General features: G+C 38.2%; 9 protein-coding genes across 15 annotated transcripts; 4 read left to right on the forward strand and 5 right to left on the reverse strand.

The window, feature by feature from the left end:
* Window positions 1–137: 137 nt before the first annotated feature.
* LOC103836449 (sugar transport protein 2) lies at window positions 138–3,160 on the reverse strand. Its single transcript, XM_009112705.3, has 4 exons — window positions 2,384–3,160; window positions 1,979–2,298; window positions 785–1,411; window positions 138–702 (listed from the first exon to the last, which is right to left on the reverse strand). Exons 1-4 carry the CDS (start codon window positions 2,511–2,513, stop codon window positions 283–285), a joined length of 1,497 nt encoding a protein of 498 aa, XP_009110953.1. The 5' UTR covers window positions 2,514–3,160; the 3' UTR covers window positions 138–282.
* LOC103836680 lies at window positions 2,607–6,324 on the reverse strand. The gene is made up of 3 exons (XM_009112974.3): window positions 4,798–6,324; window positions 4,026–4,696; window positions 2,607–3,925 (listed from the first exon to the last, which is right to left on the reverse strand). Exons 1-3 carry the CDS (start codon window positions 5,996–5,998, stop codon window positions 3,581–3,583), a joined length of 2,217 nt encoding a protein of 738 aa, XP_009111222.1. The 5' UTR covers window positions 5,999–6,324; the 3' UTR covers window positions 2,607–3,580.
* A 236-nt stretch (window positions 6,325–6,560) lies between these two features.
* Window positions 6,561–9,476, reverse strand: LOC103836450 (internal alternative NAD(P)H-ubiquinone oxidoreductase A1, mitochondrial). The gene is made up of 8 exons (XM_009112706.3): window positions 8,652–9,476; window positions 8,015–8,228; window positions 7,781–7,941; window positions 7,639–7,704; window positions 7,400–7,563; window positions 7,208–7,322; window positions 6,963–7,142; window positions 6,561–6,874 (listed from the first exon to the last, which is right to left on the reverse strand). The coding sequence occupies exons 1-8, from the start codon at window positions 9,114–9,116 to the stop codon at window positions 6,722–6,724; spliced, it is 1,518 nt and encodes a 505-aa protein (XP_009110954.1). The 5' UTR covers window positions 9,117–9,476; the 3' UTR covers window positions 6,561–6,721.
* A 567-nt stretch (window positions 9,477–10,043) lies between these two features.
* Window positions 10,044–11,852, reverse strand: LOC103836451 (protein PSY3-like). The gene is made up of 2 exons (XM_018653689.2): window positions 10,701–11,852; window positions 10,044–10,389 (listed from the first exon to the last, which is right to left on the reverse strand). The coding sequence occupies exons 1-2, from the start codon at window positions 10,789–10,791 to the stop codon at window positions 10,262–10,264; spliced, it is 219 nt and encodes a 72-aa protein (XP_018509205.1). The 5' UTR covers window positions 10,792–11,852; the 3' UTR covers window positions 10,044–10,261.
* A 231-nt stretch (window positions 11,853–12,083) lies between these two features.
* On the forward strand, window positions 12,084–13,753 carry LOC103836452 (ran-binding protein 1 homolog a). The gene is made up of 4 exons (XM_009112708.3): window positions 12,084–12,344; window positions 12,441–12,592; window positions 12,679–12,804; window positions 13,190–13,753. Exons 1-4 carry the CDS (start codon window positions 12,190–12,192, stop codon window positions 13,429–13,431), a joined length of 675 nt encoding a protein of 224 aa, XP_009110956.2. The 5' UTR covers window positions 12,084–12,189; the 3' UTR covers window positions 13,432–13,753.
* Window positions 13,754–13,948: 195 nt separating this feature from the next.
* Window positions 13,949–16,120, forward strand: LOC103836453 (loricrin). The gene has a single exon (XM_033276626.1). The coding sequence runs from the start codon at window positions 14,196–14,198 to the stop codon at window positions 14,676–14,678; it is 483 nt and encodes a 160-aa protein (XP_033132517.1). The 5' UTR covers window positions 13,949–14,195; the 3' UTR covers window positions 14,679–16,120.
* Window positions 15,367–16,232, forward strand: LOC117127178. Its single transcript, XM_033276630.1, has one exon. The coding sequence runs from the start codon at window positions 15,596–15,598 to the stop codon at window positions 16,028–16,030; it is 435 nt and encodes a 144-aa protein (XP_033132521.1). The 5' UTR covers window positions 15,367–15,595; the 3' UTR covers window positions 16,031–16,232.
* A 1,068-nt stretch (window positions 16,233–17,300) lies between these two features.
* On the reverse strand, window positions 17,301–20,205 carry LOC103836455 (CST complex subunit STN1). Of its 5 annotated transcripts, XM_009112712.3 has the most exons (5): window positions 20,079–20,204; window positions 19,795–19,910; window positions 19,272–19,311; window positions 18,838–18,983; window positions 17,301–17,916 (listed from the first exon to the last, which is right to left on the reverse strand). In XM_009112712.3, exon 5 carries the CDS (start codon window positions 17,912–17,914, stop codon window positions 17,438–17,440), a length of 477 nt encoding a protein of 158 aa, XP_009110960.1. In that variant the 5' UTR covers window positions 17,915–17,916; window positions 18,838–18,983; window positions 19,272–19,311; window positions 19,795–19,910; window positions 20,079–20,204; the 3' UTR covers window positions 17,301–17,437. The 5 variants fall into 5 exon arrangements, with proteins under 5 accessions (XP_009110960.1, XP_009110959.1, XP_033132518.1 ...); XM_009112711.3 differs by lacking the exon at window positions 18,838–18,983 and having other exon boundaries at window positions 19,795–19,868; window positions 20,079–20,205; XM_033276627.1 differs by lacking the exon at window positions 18,838–18,983.
* Window positions 19,332–24,917, forward strand: LOC103836454 (protein CHUP1, chloroplastic). Of its 3 annotated transcripts, XR_626791.3 has the most exons (6): window positions 19,335–20,324; window positions 20,409–20,725; window positions 20,808–20,919; window positions 21,098–21,229; window positions 21,316–21,471; window positions 24,680–24,917. XR_626791.3 is itself a non-coding variant. In XM_009112710.3 (5 exons), the coding sequence occupies exons 1-5, from the start codon at window positions 19,788–19,790 to the stop codon at window positions 21,403–21,405; spliced, it is 1,188 nt and encodes a 395-aa protein (XP_009110958.1). In that variant the 5' UTR covers window positions 19,334–19,787; the 3' UTR covers window positions 21,406–21,705. The 3 variants fall into 3 exon arrangements, 1 of the variants encoding a protein (XP_009110958.1); XR_004449998.1 differs by having other exon boundaries at window positions 19,332–20,324; window positions 21,098–21,471; XM_009112710.3 differs by lacking the exon at window positions 24,680–24,917 and having other exon boundaries at window positions 19,334–20,324; window positions 21,316–21,705.
* The last annotated feature ends 209 nt before the right edge of the window (window positions 24,918–25,126 follow it).

Consider the following 25,126-nt stretch of genomic DNA (forward strand, 5'->3'; position numbering starts at 1 on the left):
TTCCAAACATTTTTTTCTGTTTTAATATTTTTCCATTCATCGACGTTGCTCGGAAGACCTAGAGGCTAGAGCTAACTATCGAAACTTTGGATTATCTGGACACATAAATTATGGAAACAGATTGGTTCTCAATGTAGTTATGGCCAATTTCACGTACAAATTCTTTAATTAAATTTTATTATTAACAAAATGCAAACAACCTGAACTCCAAAATAAAGAAACCCTACCTAAGTAGCAAGAAAGTTTGTGAAGATGCTCAAAATACAAAGTAGAAATAACTATCTAGTTCTGCTTAAAATACTTCCTCCAATGCCAGTGCTTCTTCCAACGCTGTTCAGCCATGTCCTCAATAGGAACACCTTTGGTCTCAGGTAGAAAGAAGATGACAAACAGTCCCATGATAACGTTCATGACTGCAAAGAAGAAGAACAATGCTGATCTGAATCTGCATAGCGCCGACAAGAAGAACTGTCCGATAACGAACGTGCAGACCATGTTCATCGCCACTGCACAGAAGTATCCAGCATTTCTCACCTCAAGAGGGTAGATTTCAGACGGAACTAGCCATCCCAATGGTCCCCACGACCACGCGAATCCAGACACGTAGATGCAGATGAGGATCAGTACAATAAGTGGCACAGAGCGACTTGTAATAGGTCCGATTAGGTGTAAGTGTTTTAAGAGCAAGGCTCCAATAGATATCTGAAAACAGAGTTAACTTGTTATTCAAGTAAACTTAACAAGTTAACTCTTGACGCACGTAAAACAATGTTTTATTTTTTACCTGTGTAGCGGTCATTTGAGTTGCTCCTTCGACCAAAAAGAACTTCCTTCCGAGCCTATCAACCATGACAACGGCTATAATCGTAGCGACTGCGTTCACACCGTTGGTAACAACGGTGGAGATCAGAGAAGCATTGTTACCGCTCCCCATCGTCTGGAACAAGACAGGAGCGTAGAACATAACGACGTTGATTCCAGTGAACTGCTGGAAGAACTGAAGCAGCGTTCCGCACACGAGCGGCGGTCTGTTCTCGCTTTTGGTGAAGAGTTCTTTGAAAGGGCTTTTCACTTTGTTCGAAATCTCTGTGGCGCGTTTGATCTCGTTGAACTCGAGTTCTATGTCTTCAAGGCCTCTGATCTTCCTCAGGACTCTCTTCCCTTCTTCGTCTTTACCTCGCTCGATGAGGCTAGCTGGTGTCTCGTGGATGAAGAAGGAACCTATCAAGAGGATCAAGGCTGGAACGGCTGCACCGCCGAGAGAGTATCTCCAGCCGTCTTTCACCGTGGACGTTAAGAAGTTGACATAGCTTGCTGCTAGGATTCCAATGGTGATGAGAAACTGGAACATGAGGTTTAGTCCTCCTCTGATTCTAGCCGGTGCAATCTCTGAGATGAACAATGGAACGGTCTGCATATGTATTGGCATACAAATGTTAGAAACAAGATCAGTCCATGAACATAACGGCTAAACAAAACTCTAGATAGAACGGTCCTGAGAATAGCCATATAGACATAGGCAAAAAAAAAATTAGCCTATCGTACATAAAACTTTAAAATAATGTACATCCAAAAAGTTTCTAAATTTGCAACAACAAAAAATTATTGAAAAGTTACCAAATTGTTTAAGCTCTTAAAATCTCAAGACTGGTTTTGCATTGACCAAATCCTAATATTTTCAATTAACATATATAAATATTTAAAAAAAAAATCAAGTTAATATATCTAAATTAATATTAGCATATGATACCTTCTAAAACGTTAAAGTAATGTACATAGAAAAATGTTCTAAATTTGCAACAAAAAAAAAGTTATTGAAATGTTACTAAATATTGTTTAAGCTTTAAAAATCTCAAGACTGGTTCTGCATTGACCAAATCCTAAATTTTTCAAATTAATATACATAAATATTTAAGTTCTCAAAATCTCAAGACCTGACCTAGATGAAATATAGATATAAAGTTTTGAGGATTATGACCTGATTACCAAAACCGATGCCGCAGCCAAGGAGGATACGACCACCGATCAACATGCCGAGTTCTTGGGCAAAGAAGTTGAGGATAGCACCGCAGAGGAAGAAGGCCGAGGCAGACATGATTATAGGTTTCCTTCCAAACCTTCTGGATAAGTAAGAAGCGGCTAAACTGGCGAAGATACCAGCTAAGTATAGAGAAGAAGTGAACAACTGCAAAAGCTGGTCATCGAATTTACAGTAGTTGTTTTCGTGTACTCTATGTTTCTTCTCGTACACGTGATGGAAAAACTTTATTAAAAAAGTGTCCATACTCGTCACACCTCCTGCATTTTTTAACCACACCCATTACTAAAACATCGATCAGACAATGAGACAAGAACTAGTTAAACCCTAACCAAACAAACAAACCTGAGATTCCTATGTCATAACCAAACATGAGACCACCAACAGCGGCAATGATACTGCACATGAAGACTTGAAAAGTATTCTTTGCAGGTAAGGAAGCACCTTCTTCAATATTCATCACACCCGTAACCATTTTTTTTATCTCTTTCTGTCTAGCTCTTTGTTTCTAAGTATGTTTATGACCAAAGGTTTAGTTAGATGTGTTTCTTTTATAGTTGAGTTAGGAGTGTTTTGGATAAACTATGATTTTCCCCCATAAATCTTTGTTAGACCCGATTTTTTGGTTGACTTGAAACTACTTTAGATAAATACGGTGGATAAATCTGCTTGTGTTTAAGATAGTTCTTCTTTGCATTTGTTTTGATATCAAGATAATATCATTCTAAAAAGAAATTTATATTTCAACAACGAGGATTTATTGGATCTAACACCGAATTTCACTACAAAATATATATTAGTTTTTATATATATATACTTTTGAACATGGATAAGAGTTTGTTCAGTTTACATCAATTATCCACATGTTTTTTACATCAATTATCCACATGTTTAAATACACAAATAATCAAGGAAAAGATAATACAGAATGAAGCAATTTAAACAAGCAGATAAAGTTGAGATAAAAAATAAAATGATAGTGTTTTAAGTCAACCAGAATAATCGGTATGGATAATACACCTGCATCATCGTGAGAGAACTAACTAACTAGGTCTAGGTTTAAACCACCAAAAAAAACAAATAGTGACATTTCCAATTGATCCTAGCAAACCAAGATCATTGTTTTGTGTTCCTTCTTGTAACAACTATTGCAAACGATATCAATATTTTTAAGAAAATATAATAAAATATGATTAAGAAACTCTTAGGATGGATTACAGGGATAATGACATGTGAAGTATATAATCTTCTTGTGCAGTTTACTCACTTGACTCAAATTGTTCCTGCTTTAGAGAACACAGTTCATTCTTCTGTAAGCAACATTTCAGTTCAAGTGCACATGACAGCCTTTGAAACTAACTTCTAGTGTGCTGATTCTGGAATATACTTGATGAAACATCAACTTTTAAATGCCAAAAATATTTACAAATAGATCATCATTTGTAGTTTTGATAAACTTCAGGTCAAATGTTTAAGTAGCAGCATTGTTTTTGTGATTAAATTTATGGACCAAAAAACTTTTATTTTGCTTTAGGCAGCCCACTACATAGGGCTGACCTCTGTTTCTATACTGTTCCTATCACCATCTAATGAACTCAGTGATAATTCCTGATCGTGAATCACAGCTCCCTGTTGACTAGCTGATGAAAGTTCCAAATCCTCAGAGGTTACAGTCAAAGTCTGGCCTAATGGTGACGATATGTCTGGTAACACAGATGTTGGTGAAGTATCAGATTCATCAGAGGTGACTTGATTCACAACTGAAGCTTCTGGTTCCACTATCTCTTGCATCTCTTGATTGGCTCTTCTCTCAGAGGGTCCAGGTTCATCAGACTCATAACTCATCTTCATCTCATCCACCGAGTTTGTGAGATGTTCAGGTGGTTCCTGTCAAAGTAAAAACATTGCAAGGAATACATTCAAATTCAACATTATAAAAAAACAATTATATTTAAGTAAACTTGATAAGAACATGGAACTATATAACCTCTAGTATAACTTCATTGGTGTGAGGAACTGTGGCCTGTATGGCTTTTGATCTCTCCTCTTCCTCAAATTGTTTGGCTGCATCACTTTCTTGAGAACTCATATTGAAATCTTGATCAAGTTTCTCCACTGGTAACATTTGAGATTCTGCAGCTCCATCCACAAGACTATTCTCTTTAGCCTCATTTACCTCGCCACTAAACACTGTTTCCTTACCTGTGTCTGACTCGTTGACAAAGAGTGACTTCTCATCATCATCATCAGAATGGTTCCAATCAACTGTAGTGGGAGGTGATCCCACTTCAGAAAACTCAACTTGAAGATCAGATTCCCCAGATTTAGTCACCTTATGTCCTTTCACTGTGCTGTAACCAAAATGTTCCATGTATATTTGCCTTTCTGGTGCTAATGAAGTCGAACGTGTCACAGTGTTTCTACGAATCACACCCTTTAAAGCATTTCCAACAGGTTGATCACCATTTGGTTTTACAGAAATTTCAGAAGAATCTACTTGATCTAAGACGTTGGTATCCGTTATTAACCTTTCTTGAGGAGAAAGCAATGTGTTTAAATCACCCACAACAGTCTCTGCCCTGTGTTCTGTCTCCATATCTTTTGTTTCTGCTATTGTTAGAGGTTGTTTCTTCCCAACCAAACCATCATCATCACTACCTACATGAACAAGATAGACACAAAGCTTCACTTACACGTTCCTAAGCATATGACTTTAATAACAATTTGAGCAAGAAACACAACAGGTCTAAGCAATGTACCTTGTTGTGGTCTAAGCAAACCATCAGTTGACTTTTTCCACTGTTCCAATCTCGAGTCAACCTCTGATGGAGGAAAGTTTCTGCGGCAAAAGCTCTCATGGTGGCTGAAGAAGCTCTCACTAGGGTTAGGGTTAGCTTCAGAAAACTCTTGATGAAAGCTATCACCTGAGAGGTTAGGCTTCTCCTCTTGAGGACCATAAGGAAGATCAAATGGGTTCTTTGTTGGTAGTAACACAGAAGGTGCAGATTCAGGCATTTGAAGCCCATCAATCATATAGTTTTCATCATGATCCAAACCGAAGTAGTTTCTTCCAACACAAACAGGAGGAACTTCCATATCCATTAGGCTTCTCTCTGCTGCAAGTAAGACTTGTCTCCTCGTTCTTCTTCTAGTAATCAAATGCTCTAATCTCTTGTTACGTTCCATCTCAGAGTTTCCAAGATCCAATAGATTCTTCTGATCATCGTCGGTCCAAGCTATGATCTTGGTGTCTTTAGGGAAAGATTCTTTTTCTTCTCCTTCTGATGATGATGATGATGATGATGAGCACTCAACTTCAGTTTCACCACCTCCGCTCGTTAGCCTCTCATATGGATGTAAAACGGAAACATTTACTTCGTTTAGGTTAGGCTCAGAGGAGTATTCTTGCGACGCAAGAAAGGCTTTGTCTCTCTTTTCTTCGTCTAGGTTAGGCTCAAATGAGAATTCTTGCGACGCAAGGAAGGCTTTATCTTTCTTAAATTTTTGAGGGTTGGGGAATTCACCATAGAGAGTTGTTAAAATGACTTGGTCTCTCTCATCCTCGCTAGCCTGAGAAGAGTCCCAGTCTTTGCCAACCTCCTCAACTTTCCTTCTCGCGTTTCGTCTAACGCTTCGTTGGTGCTTTAAGTCAGCTCTCCTTGTTCCTCGCTCAGAACCCTCTGGGGAAAACGGTGGTAACGCATTAGCCGTGTTGATAGTTTCGATCTTCGAAGGCTTGGATCTTAGATGTTTTCGAAGATAAAACACAGAACATGCGATGAACGGAGAAGAGCAGATGATGAAATAGAAAAGACGAGGGAGGAAAGTGTATAAGAGGAAGGTGGAGGCAGAAACACCAGAGATAACTGGGTATTTTCTTACGCATGTGTAAATATTTTTCTTGGTGATTCTGAGAATTTTCCAGACGAGAGTTCCGATATCTTTGGTATTGATTCCCATGTTTTCGATCAACGATGAAAAACTGAGAAAAAAAAAAGAAGTCTAAAGCTTTCTATGGCGGTTCAAAATGTAAACTGTTTAGTCAATAAAAAAAAATTCAGAGATTAATGGAAGAAGCGTAAATGGATGAAGAGGAGAGGTCAAGTTACATGTGAAACAATAGCCACTCAAAAACAATTAGATTTTAGGTTTACTCCATATTTAGAAATTTCCCTCCTTTTTTGGGTTTTCATTTTAAATTTTTTTCCTCCTGATGGCCCTGGTACAGAACAGGGAGACGGAGAAGACAGAACAGAAAACGGGTAAGAGATTGTTAGTTACTTACTTTACACATGTTCTCAAAGACAGAACAGAAAACGTTTCACAAACTGTCATACCCACAAATGGACCATGAACCGTCCTATGTCATGCTCAATATTATCAGATTATGTCTGGTAGTATGCTCTGTCTGACATGAACCGTCCTATGTCCTGCATTTCTATAAAATATAGTTGCGGTCTGTTTTAGAAGACATGCATAACTATCATGTGGATCCAATCCCTGTTGGATGATACCAGTGTGTGAGTTTTACTCTTTTAGTCTTTCTGTACATAATGAAGTAACTAAATGTTTTTGTGAATTATTGTAGTGTAACCAGTGATATTTCAAATAAACGACAACGTTTAGGCTGATAACAGTTTTGAGGGATTTGGATCAGTACATAGCAGTGTGGAAGATTTTGGATCAGAGACGACTAGTGTCACGGCCGAAAACGAAAGTGGTGATCCAGTTAATAAAGACGTAGAAACGGTTTCTCCAGCTGACGACTCGAGTCAGATACGCTGACCTCCATATGAAAAAGCTCAGAAAACCACCCATTGATATCCCTTTTCCTTGCTGCCCAAGAAAAAACTCCTCCAAAAGTTAGCTATCTATGTGTGTTTTAGGTTTTTAAGTGAAAGTTGCATGATCTTTGTTTATATACCTTGCTCTCACGGAGATCAACAAGAGCTTTGTATCTCCCAATAGTAGCCATACTTCCCAAATGCTTGTACACGAACGGCTCTCCAAGTTCTGTTTCCTTTGCACTCAAGGCTCTTCCTCCTCCAGCTTTCCCCATCACGTTCAGTAGATTGGCCAAGTACTTGCCTTCTCTCTCAGCCACCTTCATTGACCATAGACTTTGTTAATTATGAGTAAAATGGAATTTTATGACAAGAACATTCGGACCTGTGCAAGAGCAGGAAGTGTTGACTTCCCTGTGCTCTCAAGATACCCACTACAGTCACCAATTGCAAACACGTCTTGTACTGAAGGTACACGCATCCACTCATCAATCCCAATCCTATGGAAACATAATCAACTAAGATATATTCTTGGAAGAATAGAAACAGAACAAGTTGTGGTGTTGGAGTCACTGACCTTCCACCTGGATCTTTTGGAAGATCAAGAGACCTCACAAACGAAGATGGACCAACACCAGTTGACCAGACTAAGAGACCGTAAGGAACTTCGGTTCCATCGTCAAGAATTAGCCTTTGAGGCTTCACTTCTTTCACAATCCCACGCACAAGCTTCACTCCAGACTGGTGTCAAAAATAAACTAACACATTCTCAACATTGTTACAAATAAAAACCAAATAAATCTGGCATTTTGTAACCTTGTTTAGCTGCTTGATTGCATATTGTCTGAGCCCATCGTCAAAAGAAGAAAGTATATCCCTTGCCTTTCAGGAAAAAAAAAGTATTTGTCAAAATTACATTTTATGAATAATAAACTTTATATATATCAATGAAGGTTACCTCGATCAAAGTAACACGGATGTCGTCTTTGACATGAGCATATCTCTGACGAACATCTTTCATGATGAAATCACTAAGCTCACCACTAAACTCTACACCAGTGGGACCACCTCCGACCACAACGCAATGCAACAACCTCTTCTTCTCCTCTCCACCAAGGCCTAAGATGAAAGTTGGCACGTTATGAGTTTAGTTGGTGTATGAAAGAAGAATATATGTGTTGTTGTTTGTTACCTGGAACTTCGGAGAGCATGAGGTTAAGAAGAAGCTTTCTACGTATCTCCTGAGCGTGATGAACCTCACGGAGGAAGATGGCGTTTTCCAAGACGCCGTTAATTCCAAATGTGGATGCTTCTGCACCACAAGCTAGTACCAGCTTGTCATAAGCGATCTTGAACTTCCATGGCTTCAATGTGCTTAACCCATCAGTTACTGTCTCACAATGCACCTGTTTGTAACCGAGTGAAAGATTCATACATGAATATATGACCATGGTTCTAAACATCGGTCTAGACGACTAGCAAAACTATTTTCATTAAATCCGACTTATATAATTTAAATAATTTTAAATGGGTTTGAATCAATCTGAATTAATCTAAATTTATGAAATAAAACAATGATGATAGTACAAATCCACATCCCCATATTTTATCTGATTTTTTATTTTGTATATCTAATTTAAATAATTCATCAAAAATAAATTTATAATTAAAATATCTTGTATAAATGTAAGATATATATATAATTAATTAATAATTTATTAATATATAAGTTTCGCCTAAGCTCCGAATAATCCTGTGTAATCAATATTCCATTACTTTACTTTATATATGACACAACACAAAGTCAAAACGACACAAAACACAATTACCTCGTGGTTTTGGGAATCAAGTCGTGAGCAATTAGCGAGGAAGTAATAAGAACCGGGTTCACGTGAAATAGCCGGTTGGATACGAGAGATTGGTTCAGCAACGGACCTAAACTCAAGCGTACCGACGCAAGTTGAAGCCAAGAGAGGAGTGAAGACCATGTGGTTCCTCGGAGACACGCAAACGACGTCGTATATGCTCGTATCGATTCCTTTCATAAGACGACAACCTGCCCAACCCGACCCTAGAACCAGCAATCTCGGCTTCTCTCCTTCTTTTGTCGGAGCCAAACCTTCGTAACGATGTTGTACGACTTCCGCTGCTTGAACAGTCTCGCTCTGTCGCTGCTGATGTTGCAGAGCCGTGCAGAAACGAGACGAGAGAGTGCAGGATTCGTGGTTTCTGAACAAGTTTCCGACAGAAGAAATTGTCGGAGAGATCTTTACGAGGTTCTTGATCCAAGACATGATTCTTTTGGTTCTTGAATTCCCGGAAAATTCAAGAATGATACAAAAAGGTTACTTCTAAGCAAGCAATAAACACAATGTTATGGACCTTAAGCTGTTGGAGAAACGAACACTCTTGTTCAACTAGCCGCCTTGGTACTGTATCATCACTTCTATGCGTCTGACAAAAACCTACGTGCTAGATTTGGAAATGACAGGTCACACTGTCTTTCTTTCTCTCCAAAATAAATGGAAAATATTCGTATTTGGTAATATATGATTGCTGCTACGATATGTATATAAACGAAAATGTTACGACCGTACACGGTGCCATGTTGCTGTAGATATAGATGGAGTTTCAAAAGAACTGGGAAAGATAATTTATAAATAAGTGATTGGTGTTGAAAATTCTATATTATATATAAAAAAAAATGTTAGTAACTCAACGGAAATTGGAGCGAGGGAAATGACGATAACAAACATGTGATTCTCTAAGACTTGTGTGGGGCGCAAGAAAAGGACATCAGAATAATCGTTCATTGTGATAGGCCGTATCGTCAGAGGTGAAGGATGTAGGGAGCAGCAGCCCAAACTTATACTAGTTAATAATTGTGACCCATTCGCCCATTCATATATAGATGATTTAATATTTTGGGTTTTATGAAAGCAGGACTATTGTTACAAAACAACACGTTAACACATTAACACAAGGGGAGCTTTGCCATTTGCCAATCAACTTTATAAAGAAAGACGCAAAGACCAAAAAGGTCAAAAGCTTATATGAGATTTACCATGCTACTCAGGGTACATCATAGAATTTACAGTTGTAGAGACATTTTTGTGATTCTTTAGTGCTTGTATTGACAATTGAAGGCATTTATATGATTTTCTTGGAAATAATATATCATAATAAATTAACGTAAAAAGTTCAGAAAAACTTATCACGCAAAACGAAAATAATTATATTACCACTTACTGACATTGAGATCTTCCAAGAGATACAAGTGTTCATATCTTCTTATTAATTTATCAGTACATATTATTTTCCGAGGGTTTTATTTGTTCAATATATAAAGAGATGAACGTGATGATATAAATGAGTAAAATTTAAAAATACTCGTTAATTATTTTCTCTTTTGTTAACAATAAGAAACATTTTGTATTCTTCACCCTCTCCGACCTCCACCATGCCTCCCACCAGGTGGGTTGTGTCTGCCGTTGGCCGATGGCTCGTCGTAGTCATTGGTGCTCACCATCATCAATGATCTTCCTCTCATCACCAACTTTTCATTTCCTGTTATGCATGCGCAAATATATATTAAGAAGCTTTAATTAACTTACAACCACAGATGATATGAATAATATATTACGAAAGAGTCTATCTATTTCCTTCGACACGCATGTATCAAGAATTAATCAACTAATCGAATGTATACGAGATAGAACCCTTTTTATTTAGATTATGATAGATCACTATAATCGATCGAAGAGACCGAGCAATCCAACGAAGTATTGAGGATATGTAAACAACTCTAAATTATTCTCTTTATTGTACATATGTGGATGAGATGATGAGCTAAACTGTTTTAATGCTCTTCTAATTACCTGAAAATGAAATACCGATTCGAGCCGTAGAGACGATTGAAAGTGCAAAGAAGATGCATAAACACAGCTTAATAGCAAAACAATAACCCATCGTCCCTTGTTTCTCCTTTTCCTCGTCTTTCTCTATCTCTCTTCACTATTCCCTTTTTTTTTTTTACTTATCTCGTTGAAGTGATCAACTCGACAAAATAGGCTGTATTATTAATGAGTTAGTCTGGCTATAAAATGAAAGATCGAAGCACAGAACATGTTTCGGATGTCCAAACAACAGCTGATTTATATAACACATGGCATCGTCTTCATTGGATGTATGAAAGAGTTGACTATTTTGCAGACAAATCGTGGGTTTCACACTGTTAAGTTAAACAGTTAACTCAGAAGCAAAGCGAACATGTGTTTGCATTGGGCGTTGACTTACTTGCACCGTCCGTTACAAAAATGTCAACGTCAAAAGTTTTGGCCAAAAGAGGATTTGGGGTTTGGTCACTTTATAAAAAGAAGATTTTCTGACGATCATGTGGGGTTCTTGCTGTAATCACTGGTATCCTTTATTTTTTGAGACTCCTTTTTTTTTGTCGACGTCAGAGCCTCAGAGGTATTGCGTATTCTTTTAAGTTTAAAGTTGACATTAACAGTTTTTCTATAAAAATAATACTGTACATGTGTATCCTCTTCAATTTTAACTAAAACTAATAATTTAGTGTGAAATTTTTTTTAAAAAATTTGAATATATAAATAGTTTAAGATTAAGATGAACATGATAATCATTTTAGGAGACTTAAATATATCCTGCCAAAACTAAGATTGTGTGCCTGAAGAGTTAGGTGGCTTAATTTTTTTGATTCAACGAAGATCACCCTCTCCTCCTTTCTTTGTTGGGACGCTGCGGTTCGGTTCAATAGGGTTGGATGGTTTACGGGCTTGCATTATTATTGCCTCGACATTCCAGTTGTGCTTCCAACTTTAGGTGGTTCTTGTGAAACTGCAGGAGACGCTAGCATCTCGGTTTCGAGGTTTGGCTGGATTAGTGGTATCTCGTGGTAACATTGACCTCACATGTAACCGGGTTTACTTCTGAGACGTAAGCCGTTTCTCTTTCTTCAAGATGTGTTTTGTCTCTTGGTTTCGTTAGTTTTTAAAGTTTAGTTTCCTCATCCTTTGCTTTTTATTTAGTTTTTGGTCTTTCTGCTATTTTAGTTTTTTATTGTACTTTTGGTACAAATTTAACATTCAGACCAAAAAAAAAACTAAGTTGAGTGTTTTTTGAACTTTTATATTTGAGAAAAAAGTATAATGAGGCCTTATATGGGCCATAAGAGACCGGCCCACTGAGAGATAGGCCCATTCAAAGCTCAATCCCCCCGTATAACTCCGCTCATAAAGTCTCCAACCCATTTTGTAAAACCTCCCAAATTCTCTATCGCTCTCACACGCCGCAACGCTAGCAAACCAATCGAATCCACGAAGAAAACTCGATCCGTAGATTACTATGGCCACCAACGAACCCGAGCACGAGCCCAGAGACGTTGAAGAAGCTGGAGCTAACGAGGACGAGGACACCGGAGCTCAGGTCGCTCCGATCGTTAGGCTTGAGGAGGTTGCCGTCACTACCGGCGAGGAAGACGAAGACGCCGTCCTCGATCTGTAAGTCTTACGAGATTTGTGATCTAATCGAGTTTCCTAGGGTTTTAGGGACTCTTGAGATTAGTTGATTGGAACATTTGTTTGTGTGAATCTAAGGAAATCGAAGCTGTATCGATTTGATAAGGAGGCGAATCAGTGGAAGGAGAGGGGTGCTGGTACTGTGAAGCTCTTGAAGCATAAGAGCACTGGGAAGATTCGTCTCGTTATGAGGCAATCGAAAACTCTCAAGATCTGTGCTAATCACTTTGGTAAATTAGGGTTAATTTATGTGGTTTAATCTTTAGTTAAGTTACTGTTTTACTTAGTTTAATCTTCACCTTTGGAACTGTTGCAGTTACACAGGGCATGAGTGTTCAGGAACACGTGGGAAATGAAAAGTCTTGTGTGTGGCACGCACGTGACTTTGCTGATGGTGAACTCAAGGACGAGCTTTTCTGCATCCGATTTGCTTCTATTGAGAGTGAGTTGTACTAAGGCCTTAGATTACTAATGGATCTTGAACTTTTCTTTTTGGCTACTTTTTTGGAAGATGTCAACTTAAAGATTTCATTATAGGCTGGTTTAGAGCTCTCAATTGCTTTGTTTTTTTCTTATCCACAAAGTATTTAGTAACAGACTATGGCTGCTAGATTATGCTAACATTACATTAGAAAGAGGCAATGATCTTGTGGTAGTTAGGCATGTGTTTCTGCTGCAACTAGTTTGATATGCTATAAACCGAAAAGTTTAGGCGGTGGTCTATTTTTTAATTTTTATACATTGGGGTGTATATTTTCAATTGTTTCCGTGCTGATATTTCCATGAACCGAGAAGTTTTTGTGATAAAGTCTTGTTATCCTTGTCAGACTGCAAAGCGTTTATGCAGAAGTTCAACGAAGTTGCTGAATCTGAAGTAGAGAAAGAAGAGAGCAAAGATGCCTCTGACACCGCTGGTCTTCTCGAGAAGTTGACCGTTGAAGAGACTAAAACAGAGGAGAAACCTGTGGAGAAGGAGAAGACTGAAGTGGAAGCAGAGGAGAAGAAAAAAAGCGAGCCGGAGAAAGCTGACGAAGAGAAGAAAACCGAAGAGGCTGTTCCCTCAACTTAAGCTGCATCAAAGTTTACGCTCCCCAGATCTTGGCGAGACATTATAAGCCTATAAGTGTTAGATGCATCTCTCTCGAGTCTACCATTGTCTGGGCACTATCTATCTACACATGTTTTGTCCAGTCATATTGCTTGTGGTCGGGTTTTGCAGTGTCGTTTTTGGGTCTTTAGTTTTTGAGTCTGAAAGTGTCGGTCGAATGATATGAGAGATTCAGGGGAGAGATTTATTTATAAGTACATTGGATTTATTGTTTTAAGGTTTTTATGGATCGTTTTTGCATGGTCTTATTATATGATGGGGATAGATATGTTTTACAGTCTAATATGTTCTTTTTCTGACAAGTAAAATTCCATTCAGAAATCGAATTAAAGCCACATGCTTTATATTATGCTCTATACCCAAAAGGGTCACTCAAACTGTTCACACGGAATCAACGAGACAACAACCAACATGTACTAAGTTGGGTTTGGTGAATCAGCACATACATTTTGGCTATGATACAAAATACCAAAAAACGAATTAGATGGGCTAATATATGTCAACACTAGTTAAAGTGGTTAACACATCATAACTTGAATTATTTATTTATGGCGTTTAGTACTCGAGTATATATCTATTAGACTTTTCCAAGTCAAACAGTCAACCACTTGTGCCGCGTTTAATCCTCAAACCCCTTTTATATTAAGAATTGATATCGAATTTATTTATATGCATAGCAAACGGGAAAAAGTGAGTACGACACATAAAACAAAACAAAAAACACGATGATGGGCTTGAGAAGAACACCGTTGGTTTTATACATTCTCTTCGTCTTTCATCTTCATCACGATTTCACTTCCGTTAGCTCACGGTCTTACTCACTTGATACGAACAAAGAGAGTCTTCATGTAAATGAGTCAAAACCAGTTGTTGATGTGTTTGAAGGAAAGGCTCGAGAGTTAGCTTTCGTTATCAAAAGAAAAGGCATTGGAGGAGCTGGTGGAGGCGGCGGTAGCACCACGAGTGGAGGAGATGGGGGCAGCAGTGGTAGCAGCACGAGTGGAGGAGGTGGTGGCGGCCATAGCAGCGTGGAAGGAGGAGGTGTAAGCGGTCAAAGCTGGTCAAACGGCGGAGGACGTTTTGGTTCGAGTTATGCTGGTCGTAACGGTACTCGTGGATTGCATCGTTCAAGCGGCAGACAGAATATTCGAGGGGCAGTATGTGCGGCCGGTTGGTTGGGTTTATCAATTTTATTAATATTGGCTTAGAAAGATTTATGTATTGGTTCACCATTTTAATTTGGGGTGCATATGTGTTGAAGTATCCGGTCTGGTTTGGTCTGAGATTGATTGGGGCTAATGGTCAGTTGTTGTGTTTCGGTTGTTTACTATGCTGTATGCACGGTTTGTACATTGTAAATTATATTCAGTTAGTATATTTGTGAAATTTCGTAAAGCTGAAATTAAACATTCTGAACACTAAGGCTTTGACTATATCATATGTCACATTTATAGTAAATAATCAAGGAGAAAAATTACATACACAAATTTACTATATTTCAAACCATAGTAAATATAATTATCCTCTCTCCCATTTTTATTTTCCTTAAGTTTGCGATTATATATTAATTAAAATTTCCACCATACATGTCACATGTTTATAGATTTCCAATGTATTTGTAAAAAAAGTTTTTAAGATAAGGATCATTTTAAGTTTCTATGTAAAGAGTAAAAAGAAAAATATACTATTAAACAAAGGTAAGTGATATGGAGAGTGTTGTAATGTGGGATTTGTCCTAATATATTTTGTCCTAATATATAATGTAATTAATCAAACTATACACTATGACAATTTTTGTCCTAATATACTTCAAAATATATAAACACTGTCGTGCCAAGGAGTCAAACTTTTCTCATCTCATTTTTCTTCTCTCCTATCTAAATTTTATTTGCAGTCGTCAGACAAAATATTACACCCACAAATTTAACTTTTATTTAAAAAAAAAATAGCGTCACTTATAAACTTTATACTATGGTTTAGGAGCAGCTTCTTAATGAGACACTGAAACTACGACGAAACGGCAACCACTTCTCACGCGTCCTCCTTTCTTTTTTTTTTGTAATACTCCTAGTACATAGAGTAAAGAATGTAAGCCAATTTATATAAATAGAAAGCAAAAGGGAAAATGCTAGAAGACACAGAAACCAAACAACACCAACAAAAAATGGCTTTCAGAAGAACATCTTTGGTTTTGTATACTCTCTTCATCTTTTATCTTCAACACAATTTGCTTTCCGTGAGCTCACGACCTCACTCAGCTGATACGAACCACGAGACTCTTCCTTTTTATCCCTCAGAGACGGATGTTGTTGGGTTTGAAGGAAAGACTCGTGAGTTAGCTGTTGTTATCAAAAAATCATTTGGTGGAGGACGTGGCGGCGGCAGTGGCAGCAGGGGAGGAGGAGTTGGAGGTCGAAGCCGATCACGTGGCGTGGCAGGTGTGATTTATCCGGCCAGATCGCATTTTCATCGTTCAAGCGGTAGCATGAACCTTCGAGGGGCAGTGTGTGCGGTCGGCTGGTTGTGTTTATCGGTGTTAGCCGGTTTATTCTTGATTTAGTCTGAACTTGATATATGTACGTAGGTCTAGATGGAACTATGGCGTATGTAAAGTGTCGATCATATTCACTTAGAAGAAGTGTTTTCACCAGTTGCTCACCCCACAAGAACAATACATATTTATTTAAATTTGTAAAGCAAACGTTCCTATGATAGCATCGTCCACTATTTTTTTTTTACATAATACTACCATTTAGTGGGAATTTTTGTTTGTTTTAATTCCGTTTGGTTTATAATTACTAAGATATATAGACAAGCATAATCTCATAAGCCATTGCAAAAACATTATCGCTTAGCTCCTTGGAATCTATATCAAAATATGAAAAGTCATGGCCCAACTGGAGGATTAACTTTATCCGTGGACCATGTGATGATGAGTGATGCCAAGACTCGAGATAAAGACAAGACTCAATCTCCACCAAAAAAACTGATCAACTATGGCCACTTGGAACTATACTAAATGAGACATGCACCACACACACTCGAGAAATGACCAGTACCCACTTATAACATTTTAAGCAAAACTGACACCATACTTTAAAGTTTATTCAAGACATGCCAGTGGCGCATGCAGCGTTGGAGGATATGGGTCAGGGTCACATGCTCCCAATGTATTTGTGAAAATATGTTTTATGATTCTGATCATTTTAAGTTTCTATATAAAGAATAGATAGGAAAATAAGAGTAATAGATTTACATAAGTATTGAATTGTGAGTTGATTGCATATTTGATGTAGGATGTAATTAACCTATATCATGATAGCTTCGTGCTATTAGACTTCAAAGTTTAGGGACCAAACAAACTCATCCTTTTTTTCTAACTAATAAATATATGTTGATTATGCAATCATGTATAGCAGTGTTAATTATTTCAACACCCGCCATTGATAATACGTAGATAATAAGGCTACGAATGTGCTTAGGCAAGACCATAGAGGTCACTATCAGTTCGTATACTATAAATAGGTATACAGTTTTAAAATTTGTTTGAACAAAGTTTCATGCTATCTCTCTTGTATTTCTAGCTTTCGTTGCAATTAACACAAAGCTTCATGTTATCTCTCTATCCTTGCAGTTATAACACTCCTATAGTCCTGTGTACATATTTGATTCAACCTTCATTCGATTTACAATTCCACAATAGTTAAGCAAATTAATCAATCTAAGCTTCTTTTCAATAACACTAAGTAATTAATAAGATTTCAATTTGTGGTATGTTTTCGTAAGTTTTTGTTTTTTTTATGTTTAGTATAGACTATAGAAAATACTAATGTTCAAAAGTTAGAACTTAAGGGGTTATAAGTTCGAGTTTCAATTTCAACACAGGCGAAGAAACTAGACATCAGAGATGAATGATAAGACTTAAACCACGAGTTACAGTTGAAATCATCTTCTCTTAATTACATAATTAACTTTGAATTCGATAACAGTTTCGACTAAGCCTAACACACTCCAACCAGTGCAAGATCTCAGCGTTCGGGTCTCTCTCGATGACCACATTAGTCGCCGTGATCTGCATACCTCCTCTGTACAAGCCGACGCGGCCACGAACGCGAGCTACGGCTCCGATTCTGATGTCTCTTGCTTGTCTACGAGCGGTTCTTGAGTGCAGCAGAATCGTCGATGAGTCGAAGCGGCTGAAGTAAGGAGACGTGAGTTGGTTGAGCCACATGATGCACGTGACGCAGCCAGTGCCATCGTCAATGCTGAACTTGAGGAACTTCTCGGCCATGTCGCGAGAGACAATCGTGCCCACTGTCTCTACGCGTGAGACCCACGAGATACATCCCAGGGAGAAACAGTTGGCTTCTGTCGGTGATGGTCTCAGGCGGTGGATGTCACGTGTCATGAGTTTCGCGTGTGTGTTCTGTTGGGATCGATCCATGGCTGGAGACAGACCATAACAATGAAAATTAGTGCGGGAAACCGTTAAAGCGATTTTCAAAAAAGAAATATTTAAACTGAAAATAATTCTACAACAATTATGTGTAAAAATAAATATATGTCCTAGTTTTGACAAGTAGTTTATTCGGATGAGATTACTATTGTTATTTTTAATGTGATTAAAGAACGTTTTTCTGTTACTTAATTGTCCTGCAGTCTCAGAGATCTGAAGTTTAGCATAGTTGTTTGAATGAAATTATTGTGTAATTTACTCTTCCTTATTAAGAATTAAAAAGTAGTATAGTGTTGAGAAGAAACTATCCCATGAAAGTTACGATTTTCAAATCTTACTACATGATGCAGACCGGCACCCAGTAAGATTTTCAAAGAATTAGACACGTTTACAATTCTACATTACAAAAGATCTAAAAGTCTATAAAGACTGCATAACTCGTTTTTGATAGACAAACTTCTAGAATTTCATGAATTATTAAAGCTAAAAAACTCCATTAACTTTTTTCCAGAAAAACAAATGATCTTGACAGTCACCTACTTCAGCAACTAGTTCATGTCTAATAACTACTGTATATTTAGTCATCAGACTCATCACCATGGGTTAGGTGTTATCATTTAAATCTAAATAAACTTTGTTATTCCACCATTTTTTATGTTACTTATAGAGATCATCATAAACAATAGTGTGTGGAGTCACTGATCAAACAAAACTCCACTGACACTGTTTATTTTTTTAGCTACCCCCTTCCAGGACATACATTTCTGTAGATTTGAATAAAGAAAGGGAATATACATTTTATTTGATTCAAGTACTATCTATGAATAGAGTGGAGATGAATAAATGATGAAAGCAGGAAAACAAAAGCAGGAGAAAACTACTAAATGGTACCATGTCATTTTCAACTTTACCTTTGCTTCAGAGGCAGAGAATCTCAAAAATTCACAAAGCCACAATAAATGCCTTTAGAGGTGATTCATGTTTCCTTTGTGTGTGTGTTTTTTTTTTCGTGAACTCATGTTTAATACTTCAGTACACCATCTTGTGACTCCAATTTCTAATTTTGTCATGAAAATGTGAAATAAATAAACGAGTGAAATCAGTTTATAAAGTTAGAGGATTTAGAGCGAAAACTATTTTACAGAGAAAGGGATGCCAGCCACACTCATACGTGGACGTACGAGGTGGATTTAGAGTGGGTGAGGGATGACTATTACTTGAGAGGCAAGCCATTATCGTACCTAATGGTTCAATCCTTACTAACTTAAAGCTAATGAAGCTTCAGTATAATAAATTATCTTCACTTCTTATGTGATTAGGAAGGCTAAGTAAAGTATTTGCTTACCTCTGACTTATTTGCGGGCCAGAGGATCTTTTAACTTAGTCTGCAATTTAGAAAAGGAGTAAATTAATATAAGAAATTAGATATCCGATGCGCATCAAAGCATAGCTAATCCTGAACATAATCATTCAAGTGATGACCTTGGTCACCGACACAGAAGAACTTAGACTGTATACTCGCAGTATCTCAGGTTCAACAGAAGAACACAATCATTCAAGTGATGACCTTAGTCACTAACTTGATGGACAACTAATGCAAAAGGAAAAGACAGTGTGTATATAGGTCCAAATTTTAATACGGCTCACTAGAAAAGAAGGGGTCACACATGAGCATACTCTTATTCTGTGACTGTACTTGTAATTTGCAATTAACCACACGCAAAAGTGAACATCAAAGGATTAGGTGAATATATATAACTTCCTTGAGACGTAACAGAAAAGCAAGTGATATAAAGGAGAAAAAATTCCCCTAAAGAAAAACTAACCCAATCCCACATCTACTAGGGAAAACAGGTTAGATATGTTACCAAATGGTGAGGATGATTCGGATCTTATGCGTCTGGTGAAGGAGCTTCAAGCTTCTCTAATGAAGAACGATAAGCTGGAGAAGGAAAATCACGAGCTGCGTCAAGAAGTGGCTCGCCTACGAGCACAAGTAAGCAATCTTAAAGCACATGAAAATGAGAGGAAATCAATGTTATGGAAGAAGTTGCAGAGCTCATATGATGGTGGCAACACAGACGCATCTAATCTGAAAGCGCCAGAGAGTGTCAAATCCAACACAAAGGGTCATGAGGTAAAGAATCCAAACCTGAAGCCAACGGTCAAAGAACAATCTACAGCAATAAAGCCGCCACCGCCTCCACCACTTCCATCAAAGACAACACTTGGCAAAAGGTCCGTGCGCCGTGCTACAGAAGTTGTGGAGTTGTATCGTGCCCTCACGAAGAGAGAGTCTCATATAGGCAACAAGATCAATCAGAACGGAGTCTCGTCTCCTGCATTCAACGCAAACATGATTGGTGAGATTGAGAACCGCTCCAAATATCTTTCAGATGTAAGTACGGTTATGTTTAGCTCTTATCTAGATGCAGAGCCTTTCCTAAATCATTACAAACAATGTCTGTTTGTGCACTTGCAGATCAAATCAGACACTGACAGACACAGAGAACATATCCATTTCCTAATCAGTAAGGTGGATGCTGCAACATTTACAGACATATCAGAAGTGGAGACGTTTGTGAAATGGATAGACGACGAACTATCTTCCTTGGTCGACGAAAGGGCAGTCCTAAAGCATTTCCCTAAATGGCCAGAACGTAAAGCAGATTCACTAAGAGAAGCTGCTTGCAGCTACAGAGCGCTAAAGAGCCTTGAAACTGAGATTTTGTCGTTCAAGGAAAATCCAAAGGAACCTCTAAAGCAGGTCTTGCAAAAGATTCAGTCGTTACAAGACAGGCGAGCATGTATAAAGATTAGAGCTACTAGTAAACAACTTGATCTATTCAATTACAATGTCATTAAATGTTCAAACTTTCAGGTTAGAAGAAGCTGTTAACAGCACAGAGAGAACAAGAGACAGTACAGGGAAGAGATACAAGGACTTTCAGATACCGTGGGAGTGGATGCTCGACGCAGGATTGATCGGACAGGTAGGTAACTGATTAGCTGCGATACACCAATAAAATCAAATTATGATGGAAACTATCATATAGGGATGTAAAGATACCTTATAATTTATTCTAAGCAAACTATAAGTTACATCTTTTGTAATGAATCAGCCATTTAACCAACTTCAAGAAAAGTAAATGAAATTTTACCTTATTGCAGCTAAAATACAGCTCGCTGAGGCTAGCTCAGGCGTACATGAAGCGAATAACAAAGGAGCTGGAATCAAATGGAGGAGGTAAAGAAGGAAATCTATTGCTTCAAGGGGTCAGATTTGCCTACACAATACACCAGGTACCAAAAAAAAAAAAGAGTCATAAAGTAATCTGCTTAATAAAAGCCATGTTCATGTCTATTCAGTTATTTCCTCAATATTTCAGTTTGCTGGCGGTTTTGACGAAGAAGCATTACGCATATTTAACGAGCTAAAGAAGATGGCTACAAGTGAATCCCAGAAGATAAATAAGTAACGGTTCACAACTTTAAAAAAACTCCGAGTCGATTTTGAGTATTAAAAGACGCATGTTGACTGGTGCAGCAGTGAGACAGTAGGTATAAGTGTAACCGATAGATCCGATCCAGAAGCTCACCGCAAGCTCGAGAACCGGTAAATCAAAGTCTAGAAGACGACCACGAAGGAAGAAAGATCATCCCGAAGAACAGAGTTTCAATGGTGAATGATGATGAACATGATGATAGAGAGAGTTAGGGTTTAAGAAGATTGTTTTAATGTTTGATTTATTATTCCCAAATGGGTAAACGTTTACATATAGTGTTTACTAAACCAAAGCTAAACCAGAAAGCTAAACCAAAATGCATAAATGAAATATCTAAACCGGAATTAACCATAATTCCTGTCACAATACTTCCTCCTTCAGAACATCCTTGTCCTCAAGGATGATAAGAACTTGGTGCCGAAACCATCATAATATCTCTGTTGATCTTGCTCTGCTAACATCTCTGGTGGTCTTTGTGGATGAAATACTTCACCGACACAAACTTCAGCAAACCAATGATTAAAATAGCCAATATTACCAGCCATTGAAGTAAGCTCCAGCTTTTGTACCTCCCTGCAGTATCTGCTTTGTTCCAACTTAATCTTGAGAGCCTGTTGTTGTGTCTCATTCCTGTCTCTCTCTTGTCTCTTATCGTTGTACTTGAATATCCAAGCTTTTGACTGAAACATCGCAATAGTTCTTCGGACTTCAACGTGAGATGATACAACCTCTTCTCTTGCTTGGCCAGTGGTGCCACAACTTGATACATCCTCATTTCTAGTACCAGCAAATAATGATGTTAAGATCTCATCCCTTAGCTCTAGTTTTAACCCTTTGAGTTTCTTCTTTATTTTCCTGAACTCTGGAGGCCGTGGCAATGATCCATAGAACAACAGAAGTGACATTATGTAGATACATATAATTTGTAGCTTCATGATATCTCTGTCTCCGTAACCTCTGATCAGATAAGAAAGCTTGAGTGTGGCTCCATTTCCATTGTACTTATGTTTCTCAGTAACTAGGAAGGAATCATCAAAGCTCCATGTGTTCGTAACTGGCGTCATCTCCTTTGATATACAAATGACAATATCCACGTGTGGCTGTGTCAACTTAGTGCATCGCTGGCCTTGAATACAACTTGGCGAGGTAACCCTTTCACCAAAAATCAGCCATCTTGATGAAAAGAACCTTACTCTTTTCTGCCATGTCCACAACCTTAGAAACCAGCCACTGCAAGCTTGACAAGTCTGTTCTGGAGGATACCATTTCCACTGCAAAAGGAACTCAAAGAAGCTACAGTGTCGGCTCTGTTTTGTTAATAGACTCCAGACAGAAGCACTAAGAAAATATTCTTGCATCATGTGCCTTAACACCAACCCTTCAACCTTAACAAGATCACAACTGTCACAGTATTTATTTCTCCACCACATATAGAAGGAGAGCATTTGAACATCCGGGTTGCTAAGCTCAGCTTCTGATCATGTTGTACTCGAACTTGTGACAGCTCTTTGTTGGAATGAGCAAGTACACTCTTAAAGTTGTTAAGCAAAGGATGACCCGAGTCTGTTGTAGCGCTATCTGAGAATGAAAGCTTTCTTGTTTCCTGTTTATTCTGTTGAGACAAAATTTGCAAAAAACACTGCTTCAGCATAGTCTCACAGCTACAGTGTGCATGATTCTCTTGATAAACTGGATATCCAGACTTAGTCTCCTGCTCCCGAACTGAATATGCATTCATGCAACAACTTGGGAAGAGCACAATGTGATCCGTAGTGATTTCCAGGCATGAAAACGATTCCAATAGCCTAGATCTCCATTTGTGCTTCAAGTGGAACTTTATATCAGCAAGAGTAAGCTGTCTCAAGCCTAAAACTAGCTGTGGCCTACTGCAAGGCATAACTGGTTCCGGAACGTTCAGTAACGAGTTAACGTCTGACGCTGCCTTCTCCAATGACCTGAACTTCTCTAGATTTTTCAGTGAACTCTTCTCATCAAGCTTTATCATCACTGAACAAACCAACTCTATCATGTGAAGCCATCTCATCATGCTTATAGATGCAGAGCCTACAACTGTCAGACCACATGATTTCCTCATCTCTTGTATAACCATATCATCAAAGCTAATATCAAACGGAGGCGTTAAGATCGCAAGAGCAAACGTAGCTTTTAATCCTCCACGCTCCCATACACGTCTTGACTCTTTAACAAGCAGTGACATCAGTTTCTGATACTTACAAACATTGGTTGCTAGCCTAATCCATGTTTCAAGACTAAGATCAGAAAGTACCTTGAAGCTCTTCCTCTCATTCACCGACTTAGTTTCTGCCGATTGAATGAACATCTCCAAACCATTTCTAAGAAGGTTTCGTGTGGGTAGGTACTTGTCTAAGCAGTTCCATGAAGTTGGCTTGGCAATAAGCCCACCTGGTTCCCATACGTGATCAGCCACTTGAGATTTCTTGCCCACCATGTGTTCGATGTTATTCCCAAGAGAGAAACTCATGTTTTCTTCTGCAACACTTTTGTTTTGAGCTTCTTTTGGATCTGCAGCATAAACAACCTGTAAATCTGAAGTCAAACCCTCCAACGATTCAGAGAAAGAATCTGGCTTCATCACAGTTTCAATAACAAGTTCATCAGAGTCGGCCAAGCTTTCTTCAACCATGGGTTTGTGGTCGCTTTCAGTCACGACAGGTTGGTCGTCACTTTCGATCATGAGAATCTTCACCCCTTTGTGCTTCAAATCATGATGACCAGGCGTGTCTCGTTCTTCACAAAAGATACACAACCCATTTGACATCCTCTCTTCGATTTCTTCACAGGAATACTTCAGAAGGGTCTTGCTTTTTCTTGCTTTGGGTTTGTAGTTGAACGATGGAGCCTCCATCGCAGCTATTGTCCGAGAACCGTAAGGCTCTGATACCATTGAGACAGGAAAACAAGTAATGATAGATAAACCCAATCCAGAGGTTCACCGAGAACCCGGAGATCAGAGAATCAAAGCCTAGAGGACGACCACGAAGGAAGAAAGATCATCCCGAAGAACAGAGTTTCAATGGTGAATGATGATGAACATGATGATAGAGAGAGTTAGGGTTTAAGAAGATTGTTTTAATGTTTGATTTATTATTCCCAAATGGGTAAACGTTTACATATAGTGTTTACTAAACCAAAGCTAAACCAGAAAGCTAAACCAAAATGCATAAATGAAATATCTAAACCGGAATTAACCATAATTCCTGTCACAAGCAGCAAGTAAGAGAGTGTGAAGTATGTTGTAATCTAGCTTTTAAGATTACGCATTAGACATGTAAAAGACTAGAGCCTAAATTATTGTTCTATAATTCAATCAAGTATATTGTTCTTGCATAGATATTAATGTCTACGTGTCTCGTTCTTCATCTCAACGCAACCAGCACGGAAACGTATCACACACTCCAATCTAGAGACTAAAACTGGAATTGAAACTTGCAGATGCCAATACACAAATACCACTAGAGTTATAGATGAGTGTAGGGAAGCAAACCTTCACTAAACGATCTACTCTAGTTCAGCACTTTCTGTGCATATACACATTAGAGTAACAATCTATCATACGAATCATCCTAATACACAATCCATCTTAAGTCCGATACACAATCCACCAAATCTCGAACCTCCGGAACGAAAACTTCAGGAGACGACGGAAAATAAC

The sequence above is a fragment of the Brassica rapa genome, chromosome A08, assembly GCF_000309985.2.
Source record: "Brassica rapa cultivar Chiifu-401-42 chromosome A08, CAAS_Brap_v3.01, whole genome shotgun sequence".
In the NCBI taxonomy this organism is placed as follows: Eukaryota; Viridiplantae; Streptophyta; class Magnoliopsida; order Brassicales; family Brassicaceae; genus Brassica; species Brassica rapa.